The sequence below is a fragment of the Vitis riparia genome, chromosome 1 (assembly GCF_004353265.1).
Source record: "Vitis riparia cultivar Riparia Gloire de Montpellier isolate 1030 chromosome 1, EGFV_Vit.rip_1.0, whole genome shotgun sequence".
Classification (NCBI taxonomy): Eukaryota; Viridiplantae; Streptophyta; class Magnoliopsida; order Vitales; family Vitaceae; genus Vitis; species Vitis riparia.
Window position 1 is genome coordinate 22,173,302 of NC_048431.1, and position 12,569 is coordinate 22,185,870.

Genomic DNA, 12,569 nt, shown 5'->3' on the forward strand with positions numbered 1-12,569 from the left:
GGTATGTGTTCTTTATTTCAGAGTTCGAAGATGAAGAACAGTGATCTCAAGTATGCCATATGTGGAGGGATAATCCTTGCAGTTGGAATTGTTGCATGGGCTGGAATGGCAAAAGCCTGTGGTCCTCCACCTCATCCAAGATAAGCCAATTATTCGCTCAGTCTCAAAGGTAACCCTGCGGGCATTTTAAGCATCTGCTGGGAGGTTCAAATCTTCGTCAAGAGATCGATCAAGCTGCTTTGATGTTGTAAAGTGATTCATACATGTAATATACCATATTCAATAGTGATTACCTAGTAACAATATCTTTTTGTGAAGATTTTTTTTTTTTAATGAAGCATTAATTTTTCTCTACCAAAGCTATTTGCTGTGCTTGGTGCAAAGTTGGCTTTCTTAAACTTTATCTGTCCTTTTACCCCATTACCTGTGGGATTTCATATGGATATTTCGTTGCAAATTCTAAGCATGCATACAGAGATTCGATTCCCATTTCTCTGTACTTGCTGAAGAACCGGAGAAATTCCTTCCAAACTCAAGTTGGTTGGTGATGGAAACTTTAAATCGATCTTATTTCTGGGTTCCATTCCAACCATGGTTTGGATAATATTTCTTGAGCACCCAGGGTTTCCTCTTTATTCCATTACATGTTAAGCTCTTTACTGTATTCAGACCTGCATGTATTAAGAGCATTGGTAATCTGAAATCTGACCAATACAATACATAGTCTTTCTCCAACAACTTGGAAAGTTAATTAATGATATTATAAAGGTACCAATTTTTTATCCCAGTTGAAAAAGTTCCTGCTTTTTTGACACTGTTTCAAGCAGTGCTGGAATTTCATTGAGATCATGAGATTCGTAATGTAGCTGCAGTAGAAGACTATTGCTTCATCCTATTCTTTCCTTCCTGCACAGACATGCTCATGGTTTTGTTTTCTCACTGATTATAATTTTAAAAATGTTACAACTGGTGTTTGTTTTTTTACTTAATTCTAAATATAACTTTAATACTTAATAGTATTAAATATTAGGTTATTTGTTTTTATAGTATTTTATTTCTATTAAGTATTAAAAAGTAAAAAAAAAAAAAAAAAAAAAACCATCGTGTTATTTTTTCTATTTAGAAAAAGTTACATATTTTGGCTTTTTTTATTTAATAAAAAGTTTATAATAAATCATGAAAAAGTAAAAAAACAAACAACCTAAATTCTAAAACTAAATAGTTTTCAGCAAAAAGCCAAAAAAACAAACATCACCGTACTATTTTATTAGAATGTCTTTGTTGTAGTCCTTCTTGCATAACCTAAATCTCATACAATATTCTACATTCTAGATTTTTTTTTTTTAGGCAAAAAGCAAAAATATATTAGAGATATCTAAGAAAAGGCACATCAATGTATACACTATGTATACATATGATGCCAAGGAGAGAGAACAAAAAAACAACTTCCCTTGCCTTACATTAAGCCAAGTCAACCACGGACAAAGAATGGCATCTATGTACACTCTAATCCATTCCAAAAAAAAAAAGTATTCATGAAAACAGGCGTTGATTTCTAATGGACTGTTCTAAATCTTCTAAAGCCTTCCAAGCTTTTTTCCATTTTTTTCAACAAAAAGGCCATGTCAACTCAAAAGATTATCTCTTAGTGTGGAACACATCACCCAAGCAACACCAGAAAGAGAGAAAACCAAATGCCATAGGATACTAGCTTTAAGGCAGAGGTGTGATGGTATGCTCAGTAGATACCGACCGCCCCTGAGATGCCATGCTAGTCTGTACATGTCTCATAACTACATGAACTTTAAACAGGTGTCCATGTCTCAATCTTTTTAGTCATTGTTAAACCCTTGTATGGTGACTGTGTTCTCTTGCACCATTGTTAAAATTGAATTTTGTTCTTCTGAGGTTGGCCTGAGGAATTCTTTTTTGGCGACCTCTAGATCAATAGTAGAGCATTCCTAGTTGATTTGCTAAGATTTGTATGGAGACGTGTAGCACCTAGGGAAGATATTTAGCCAAAGAAATAGACATGTGCATGCTTTGCAGTGAAGATTTATTTGGACCTTCTACTTTTATCCAGTCCTGGCACTGCTTGTGGCCCCTTAGCTGGTGGAATCCAATCTTGTAGGCACCATATCTTCTTTCCCATTTTAGTACAACACGTTTCCTTTATGCATCTAATATTTGATTAACTCATCTTTAGGGAAAGATATGGTCTTTTTTGGTCATTTCTCAATGATATTGACCGGGTCCATTTCTTTGTCATATTATTTTTTTTGAAACCTTTTTCTGATCCATAGATTCATTCAGTCACACTTGATTTGAACTTCCCACACGATAAACACGTAGAGAATTTTTTACTATGCGGGTTATTCTTGGGCAGAGTCTGCATTTGAACATCATTGTCACAACTTCAGAATTTGAGAATCATTTGGCATCAGAAGGTTTCATGTAGTTAGAATGATTCAGAAATTCAGAAGCAGGTCAGAATTCACTTACACAACTCGAGCCATTTGAGCAATAATTCTGAAATAACTCAATATGCCCGGTATATTGATCTTTGTTCATTTGATGAACAATATAGCATCTAAATTTGGGAACAGTTCTAGTTTTTTCTTCCTATAGTGTTCATGTGTGGTGATGATAAGGTAGCAGCAGACCCTATTTGAAAAGAGTTTCCTGTTCCTAAAGGCTAGATATTGGACTTTGCTGATATCCTGATGATTTTAATATTGCATATCACATATTCTTCATCTAATTATACAACTCTCACCATAGAATTAAGGCTTTGTTGCTGCTGCAGGCCCACCAGTTTCTTTCTCTTATCGGAATGTAGTGGGAAAGCTGGCAGGTATATGGTGGTTGACACCTTGCCAATAGTGGAAAGGAGCCTCACCAGGCCAAGATGATGGCGATGGATTACATTTTCTTTAATGCTCAGGAGTCAGGAGAGTTGATGATGGCAAGTACTACATTAATTTTAAAGAATCTAAGGTTAGCACAACATTCCACTTTGATAAAAGCTTTTTCTGCTGGTTTTTCTTTATGTGGTATGCTCTTGGAAGGTAAGTGATTGTCTTGCTATGAACCAATACTTTTCAAGGAGAAGAGAAGAACCCACTTTTCTCTCTCTTTATTGAATTAGGTCCATCAATTTATGGTGAAAATTAAAAAAAAAGGAAAAGAAGAAAAACACATAAATTTAACGTGGTTCGACAGATTACTTATGTCCACAGGAAGGAACAGGAAAAAAGACTTTCACTATGTATCAAATTAGGGTTATATAAAATGGTATTTATACTAACCCTCAAGTAATGAAATTCTAAAAATACCCCTGAACCACAATGTCCCGCACCCCTCAACTTATCGTTCACCCACAACAATAAAGCTATAAGTTTGAATGGCAAATGTTGGAGCGAAGCGGAGTGGAATGGAACGAAGCTCCAGCATTTGCCCCATTTTTTTTTTATATGTCTTTCACTTAATATGAGCCACATGCTACAACACTCTTTATTAAATCATTAATTTGCAATTGATCATTGTCGGTCCTGAGTCCTTATTGGTGGATTTCGTCTTTATTTTTCTTTTTTCTTTTTTTTTCAATTTTGGTGGCCATCCAATGAAGGTATCAAGTTGTTTGAATATGGGAGTTAGTGGGTATTGTTTAATATACCATGTATCCATGCTTTTAGGAAAGTAAACTCATGATCCAACATTAAAGATTTTTAATTTGGTGGAGAAAAAACATCCACGCCTCTAGCTTTAGCTTTTCTTAGATAAACTATTCTTTGATTATTTCATTGACGGTTTGATATGCAGCATTAGTTATATACCCCATTATCATTGGCTGCGTATTGGAATGTGCAGTGTTGGATGCTTCTGGATTTAATGGATATTTTTAAGATGGCTAAAGCTATTTTTGGTGTCCCCACTTTGGAGTCACCTACATTAGCAGTAAAATGCTACAAGGGTTAGGGAGTTCTTCATTATTCTATGTCAAAAGATTTGGTCTTTTTCCATCCTGTAAAATCTGTCTCCCTTGTGCTACCTACTTCCTCTTTTGATTATATTTGACTGCATTTACATTTTTGGGTGTATGTGGGGATGGGAATGGAAATAGATTGAGAATGAATGTGAATTGCCAGCCAGAATAGATGAATCAAAATCCTAATGAAAGCGACTTCTAATTAGGTAACAATGAATATTTTGGTTATGTTTGTATATTGTTTTCGAAAATAGTTTTAAAAGAAAGTTTTTATAATAATTTTTTAAATTGGTCTCTATTATTTTATAGAAAAAAAAAAGTGTTTGGGAAGTTGAAATATTTTTAACTTTTTTTTTGCTTTGAAAATAATTTTTATATGTAATACTTTATTTTAAATTATTATCAATATATATATATATATATATATATATAATTATCTTTTAAAATAACGATAAAAAAAGTGAAAACAACTTTAAATAATTATAAAATATTATTTAAAAATATCATTTTTTTTCTTTTAAAAAAATAAATTACCGTTTTGAAAAATAATGATCAAATAGGGTATTTATTTCCATTCCCATTTTGAAAAATTATCCCAAGAGGTTAATAAATGAGAATGAAATGGATTTTTTATTCTCATTCTTTATTTAAGTATTCTAAATATGTTTTGCGAGTGTTTTTAATGGTTTTTTATCACTTATTTTTACTATTAATCATCATATATAGTTCTTTTTTTTCTTTTTCTTTTTTTCACGTAGATATAATCTGTTTTAAGCCTAATAAATTCTCGTAGCTTTAAAACATGTCTATCTCTTATTTGACGTGTAGATGACAATAATAGCAGGGCGTGTGAGACGGTTAGAAATGTGGTGTGATCTCAGAGATGACGAAATTAAACTAGGTGGATTGCTATACTTAAATTTTGCAAGGTCCCTACGAGCACTTTCCTAGTAGGGAGGATCTTTGGAGTCTCTTTATTTGTCTTTCAAATCTTTGATGTAATTGGGCAGGGACCAACAGAGAAACCGTGGCTTCCAGATACGAATGGGACCACATTTCTTTGGTACACGCCTGCCATTATTATAATCTCATCTTTGTTGTTTGTTCCTTGTTTCTAGCTTTTCAATGGTACATGAATCCGTGGCCGTACAAATATTATCATTTTTTAAAAACTTTTTAATTTGTCCAACCAGTTATTAGCTATGTTGAATCTGGCAGTGAAATTAAGATATTTTTTATTACTTTTTTGAGACAAAACATTAATCAAACATTATTCTATAAGATATTTTTTTAAAGGTGTGTCGGTTTAACCTTTACGATATGTTTGGTTCTGAAAATTTTGAGACAAAATGAATAAATAAAGAGAAAAAGGTGAAGAAGAAAAAATTAAAATCAATAAATTATTTTTATATATTACTTCAAGTTTATTTGACTTATTTTAATTCATTAATATAAAAATTAAATAATTTTAAAATATATAAATTTTTAATTAATTTTAATTATATTTTATTTTTATTTTTCACTGGACAACCAAATATGAGAAAATCAGACACTATTTGATAATTGTTTTCAAAAATAGTTTTTAATAACAGTTTTTAAAAATTGTTCTCTAATGTTTTATAGAACAAAAGTCTGTTTAAAAATCTATAATGTTATTAACTTGTTTTCAATTTTTTTAAATATATTTTAAAACTAAATTTTTATGTCTAGCCTTTACTTTTAATCATTATACATGTTTATATAATTATTTTTTAAAATAACTATAAAAAAAACAAGTAAAAACAATTAAAATATGTTTTTTTTAAATACCTTATTTTATGTTTACAGATAACGAAAAAATATAAATTAATTTTTGGTTATCAAATGTGTCTTTTTGTTTTTTTGTTTTAAAAAACAGAAAATTGTTCTAAAAAAAAGTTACTAGACAGACTTTCATTTTCCTTAAACAAAATGTCTTTTCTTAATATTTTTCGGGTTGTTTCTTGAGTTTAAATTTAATAAAACATTTTCTCAGCACTGTAACAATCCTCACTGTTGGATTTGTGTCGGCTGGACCGAATTGGGCTTTAGTTGTGGGCTTGTTCCCAATTTCAGACAGGCCCAGGCGTTCACGTTCAACTGAATTTAAAGGCCCATTTGAGGATACTTTTTTTCATTGGTTAAAAGTTACAACTTTGTAAATATAATGTTATGTTTGTTTACTAGAAAATTTTTAATTTTTTATATCGTTTTTTACAAGTGCTATGTTTTTTTAACAAAATTATTCAAATAAATACAATGTTATGTTTTTTTCATAGAAAATTTAAGAAAAATTGTAAGGGAAAAAAAATAAGGGAAGGGAAAACAAAGGAAGATGGAAAAATAGATTTAAATTTAATAAATTATTTTTTAATAATATTTTAAAATAATTACACTTATTTTAATTTTTCTATATAAAGATTAAATAATTTGAAATATATATATATATTTCTAATCAATTTTAATTATATTTGATTTTTTTTACCATTTTTTTATAATAGAATCAAATGTGAAACTGGTTTTTTCATTTTTTTTGTTTGAAACCAAACATGGTGTAAAAGTTTTGATTGAGTTTAGAAAAGAGTTTTTGAGTTCTCATAAGCTAACCAAACAAGGCTTAATGTCGTGCATATGGGTGGCAAATGGCTGTATTTTCTAATGTGAACAAAAGAGAGATTAAGGAATGCATCCCATTATGGGATTGAAATTAAGAAACCTTATTGGTATTGATAATATGTATATAGCACTACTCATCCCACTGTCATACTTAAAAACTTACTCATGATCAAAGCCTGATTGCCATAGGTTTTAAGATTAATAAGGTAATTTTCTCTTGGCTTCCCAATACTGCATGGGAGTACGAGACACAGTTGGTCTAATTTTAGGAAAAATTATAGGGTTATTTAATTAAATGGTAGTTAAAAACCTAATTTTTGATATTTATCCTTTATCATTTTTTTTATTCCGTTTTGACGAAAATGTCCTTATTTATTTTAATAAAAATACCCTTGCTTTTTAAAAAAAAAAAATATTTTTTTTTTAAATTTACATATAAATATTTGAAATGATAAAAGGTATTTACATTAAAATTTTGATTACTCTTCAAATAAAATTTATAGTTTATTTTATCATTTTTAATCAATTAATTCAAAATTATATATGTTGAGAATTTATATATACATATATAAAGGATAAAAGAAACATCAAATTGAAAATCTAACTTTCCATTTTTTTTTTACCAAAAAAGAAAATCATTTTCAACAAGAATACACTTATTTTTTTCTTACAAAAATAATTTTTTTCTTTTAAAACACACATGTGAATAATGAAAAAGTTGAAGGATTTAAAAAAAAAAAAAAAACGAGTAACTCTTCAAATTTAAAAGTATGAGAGATTAATTTTACAAATTTAGGATATTTTCATTGATTTTAATCAATTAATCTTATAATATAAATAAGCGATGTCGACGACTCAATAAGAGTGGGTCATGTCCATATTACATGTCCCAAAAAATTCACTCATTATTACCCCACTTATGCCAAGCTCCATTGGGGGCTTTTGCTGCCTTCTCATCACTCTTTTTATGAATCTCATGATTATACATAATCTCATAATGACATATATCTCATTTTCATGTCCAACATCCAGCATCTCTTTTCAATCTTTTAATTACTTTTATTTATATATATATATATATAGTATTTAAAAATAATTAAGGTATATACAACAGTGTTACTCTTATCCAAAGTAGGATTTTCATTATGGGGGACTTTATTGTTCTTTTGGATTGCTGATAAATACTATGGGAGAATCCAAGAATTCTTAAACTTACTCTGGTTTTGGCCCCACGATTAGACAACGGTATAATTCCAAATTTGAGGGAATAGTTGGGACTTGGATTTATAATCGGGTGGGGTCTAAAACACGCAACACAAGAAGTCACGGCTCCTTAACCAGGGTTGACAAACTAACCATATGTTTAACCATAATCACTTTCCACGTACTATATATACAAATCAGCCCACCTGACATTCTCTACCACTACGAAAAGACCTCCCCTCTCTACACATTTCCATTAGCTTTTATCCTAATGAAGTCCTTCATATCAGCCATCCTCTCTCTCTCACCCCTTTGTTTTGCAGCCACACACCAAGCCTCATGGCCTCTTCTTCTCCTTCTCTTCTCTGTCTCCTCACTCATCTTCACTCTCTTCCTCAACTTCTGGCTTGTCCCTGGAGGCTTTGCATGGAGAAACCACCATGGAAAGTACTCTTCCAAGCTCTCTGGTCCCATTGGCTGGCCCTTGTTGGGGTCCTTACCTCTAATGGGTTCGCTCGCTCATCGAAAACTGGCCACCATGGCTGCTTCCTGTGGTGCAACTCGGCTCATGGCATTGAGCCTTGGTGTAACTCCAGTTATCATCAGTAGTCACCCGGACACGGCCAAAGAAATCCTATGTGGGTCTTCTTTTTCCAACCGTCCAGTGAAGGCATCAGCTCGTCTACTGATGTTCGAGCGTGCCATTGGCTTCGCTCCCTCCGGGGACTACTGGCGCCATCTCAGGCGCATCGCCGCAAACTACATGTTCTCTCCCAAGAGAATTTCTGGGTCTGAGGCTGTCCGCCTCCGTGTGGCTGATGAGATGGTAGTAGGAGTGCGGAAGGAGATGGAGGAGAGAGGTGTTGTGAAATTAAGAGGGATTTTACAGAAGGGCTCTCTGAGTAACATCATGGAGAGTGTGTTTGGTAGGGGTTTAGGAAGTGTAGAAGGAGAGGGATTAGGGTTTATGGTGATAGAAGGATATGAATTGATTGCAAAATTCAATTGGGAAGATTACTTTCCACTAGGGTTTATAGACTTTTACGGGGTAAAGAGAAGGTGTAGTAAATTAGCAGCTAAGGTGAATGGTGTGGTGGGGAAGATGATAGAAGAAAGAAAAAGAGTTGGAGAGTTGAGTGGTGGTGGAAATGATTTTCTCAGTGTTTTGCTGTCTTTGCCAAAAGAGGATCAGCTGAGTGATTCAGATATGGTTGCTGTCTTGTGGGTAAGCTCTTTCCCTCTCTTTTATGTGTACTTGCATGCAAGTATGCAAAGATCCCAATTAAAAATCACATTAACTAAAGAACATTATGTCTTAATATTTGATAGCATTTTAAGAATCATTTTTTTGTTTTTTTAACATTTGAAAAAAAAAATTTAAAGTATTAGAATAATTAAAAACATTTTTTAAAATCATTACTAAACGATAAACGCACTCTAAAACTCAGAGCACTCTATCTTATAACTTTTGACAAAAGTTGAAATATATATTCATAAGTATCATATTATATTTGATGGCATCTTTTTAGATTTATTTGATTTAAATCCTCCGTGGTTCAAACTAACCTTTCACTTCTTTTCCACGCTATTATATACACAAATTTCACCACCTACTTTTCTTCATTCGCTATAAAGTTTGATTAACTATTGGGAGAAATCTCATTTAACTACTTTCACCTTTTCTTTTCTCGTATGATGTGAAGTTTCATAAGCTTTTTTAAAGGAAAATTTCTATTATATCCATTCAATATCATGTCAAACTTAAAAAAAAAATAAAATTATAATAATAATAATAATAATTCAAAAAAAAAAAGATATTAGCAAAAAAAAAAAAAAAACCGTATATTAAAAATACCTTTTTATGTATTCCAAACTGTACACTTTCTATATATAGGTAATTTATGCCATCTGGAATTTGTTTTCCCTTTTATCTTGTGTTTGATTCCTTTTCTAATAAATCTACGTTAAAGTCCCTAATCATATGCTTTTATAAAGTTGATGGGTGTTTTTGGTTTCTAATCTGTTGGGCTTGAACATTTCTCTTCTGTTGTGACATATGTTTCTACTTGTTTAATCTCAGTCTATTAGATATTCAAGATATTTTCACTACAACCCTTTACGCCAACCCCAGTCTTTTTGACTCCTAGTCAATCTCCAATTCTCTATAGATCTCTATAGAGGAAAAAAAAAAAAAAAAAAAAAAAAGGGAATTAAAAAGTATTAAAAACCATAGAATCAATTGTGATTTGACACCAAAGCTGCCCACCTTTTTATGAATGATGATGTGGTACCACCACTAAGACATGCTCATACTCAATTTTCTTTAACTACATTAATTACTTAGATTGCAATGTGGTCACCAAACCCTATTCTCTTCTCACATGCAATACCTACTAAGAATATGATTTTTTTCATATCTATATAATATGTATGCCATTGACAAGTGTATATAGCTACAGTCCTCACAAACTTGCATATTGGATTTGCTTTATAGATTTCTGGTTTTCACTTGATGAGGTTTTGGCTCATCGGGTACTTTTAAATTTTTAAATTTTTAAATCTTTCTTCTCTATTGTCACTAAGTAGTGAAAAATAGTAATCATTTCAAGTATGGTTAAAGTGGGTGTGACACATATTTCCTCTATAGAAGTTCATAGTAGAGACATAATAATCTTTAGTAAAGCCATAATTCTTATTTAGCATGTTATAAGATTATGATGATTTAATGATATGTTTTATCGAAGAGTTTATTTAAGAAATATTTGTGACAAAGGGATAACATACCCGATATTTAAAAAAATAGAGTTAATTTCATTCACTTTTTATGAGATTTTGGTTAAATACATTTAGTTCACGTGGATTTGAAATCTTATCAAATATTTTTTTTATTTTTTTTATTTTCGTTCACCTTCTCCCTTAGTAAAAAAAAAAGAGGTACATAATGAAATTTATGTTAAAATTTTATTTAAATTTATATATTTATTTGGTGTTTAACAGGAGATGATATTTAGAGGCACAGACACAGTGGCCATTCTTCTTGAATGGATCATGGCCAGAATGGTTATACACCAAGACATCCAAGCAAAAGCCCAGGAAGAGCTTGACACGTGCCTTGGCAACCAGTCGCACGTGCAAGACTCTCACATCCAAAGCCTCCCTTATCTCCAAGCCATTGTGAAAGAGGCCCTCCGAATGCACCCTCCAGGCCCATTACTCTCATGGGCCCGGCTCGCGATCCATGATGTCCACGTAGGCAAGTTCTTTGTGCCAGCTGGCACAACTGCAATGGTCAATATGTGGGCCATAGCCCATGACCCGACAATTTGGAAAGATCCATGGGCCTTTAAACCAGATCGGTTCATTAACGAGGATGTGTCGATCATGGGTTCGGATCTAAGGCTTGCACCATTCGGGTCGGGTCGTCGGGCATGCCCGGGAAAGGCACTCGGTTTAGCCACGGTTCACTTATGGCTCGCTCGACTTCTCCATCGGTTCAAATGGCTCCCAACCCATCCCGTGGATCTTGGAGAATGCTTGAGGCTCTCCCTTGAAATGAAGAAACCTCTCATTTGTTGTGCAATTCCTCGAGTGTGAGTTTGTAATCCTCTCAAAAAAAAATGTGAATTTTTCGAAATACTTCTCTAAAATATAGTAAAGCATGATATAATGCTCAACAAAATTAAAATCACTTGTCTACTATATTTATTTAGAGAAGTATATCGATTAATTCATTAAAAAACTTGAGTGGGTGTATTGTAAGTTAGTGTGACTAAGGGTGTGGTTTGTCCAAAATTGATGTGACCAAAAACTATGGTTAAATGGACATGAGCCATCAACTCTGTAATAATGATCCTTGTACCATAAGCCTTGAAGGGTAAGAGGAATGAATTTATCCTACTTTCTTGCAAGTTATAATAATGTAGTTAGTCATAATGCTTATGTTTATTAATTTAGTACTCGTTTGGATGCACTTTTAAATTTTATTTTTAAAATTTAAAAATAATAATAATTTTATATGAAATATAAATACTCTTAAATCTAAAAATTATTTAAAAAATTGAAGTATGTTTTTACTATCCCAAATTTTAAAATTCTTAAAAATGATTGTTGACATAAGGAAAATCTATATTATTTTATGTAAGTATTTATATTTTTTATTTTAAAAACAAAAAATAAAAAGATTGGTCAAATAAAAACTTAGTGAATTTGTAAAATATTTATAAAATAATAATAATAAAATAAACTTTTAAACATCTAAGAAAGATTTTTCTTGTTGGATTTACATTATGAGTTGAGGAGCCATAGTTGAAGATCATTCCAAGAAATGATTATTCAAGTTTAAAAATTGTATTTGTATGCATAGAATTTTGCCACTAAAATGGCCCTTTTAGTACAAAATCTTAGGTTGAAGCACTTCAACTAGGAGTTTGAAATACAAATAATGATTGATTGGACATGGATCTATATTGTGATTTGAGATAAGGATTTTAGAGACAAGTAGTTGACAAATTCATGTGTTCTTATCATCCTATAACCATCATTTTCATCATTCCGTGAATCAAATTTTATTGAGACAAGGACCATGAAAATGCTCAAGTGCAAAGAATACTTTGAAATGAAAGCATTGAAATCCATACATGGTGGGGGGCAACTTCATCCCTATGAGTTCATGTATCATAATGGCCTAACTTGGGTTATCAATACTAAGTTATGCTCTCAATGCCCCACCACTAGGCTAAAAAAT

The 12,569-nt window shown here is 31.7% G+C and overlaps 1 protein-coding gene across 1 annotated transcript; it reads left to right on the forward strand.

Annotated features, from left to right (window-relative positions):
- Nucleotides 1-8,041: 8,041 nt before the first annotated feature.
- LOC117907249 (cytochrome P450 78A4-like) lies at nucleotides 8,042-11,758 on the forward strand. The gene is made up of 2 exons (XM_034820764.1): nucleotides 8,042-9,050; nucleotides 10,823-11,758. Exons 1-2 carry the CDS (start codon nucleotides 8,097-8,099, stop codon nucleotides 11,417-11,419), a joined length of 1,551 nt encoding a protein of 516 aa, XP_034676655.1. The 5' UTR covers nucleotides 8,042-8,096; the 3' UTR covers nucleotides 11,420-11,758.
- The last annotated feature ends 811 nt before the right edge of the window (nucleotides 11,759-12,569 follow it).

Excerpts from the sequence above, each read along its gene's own strand:
- LOC117907249 (XM_034820764.1), top strand. The coding sequence starts at position 8,097 with ATGAAGTCCTTCATATCAGCCATCCTCTCTCTCTCACCCCTTTGTTTT. Across the intron at positions 9,051-10,822 it reads ATATGGTTGCTGTCTTGTGG|GAGATGATATTTAGAGGCAC; the intron begins GTAAGCTCTTTC and ends GGTGTTTAACAG.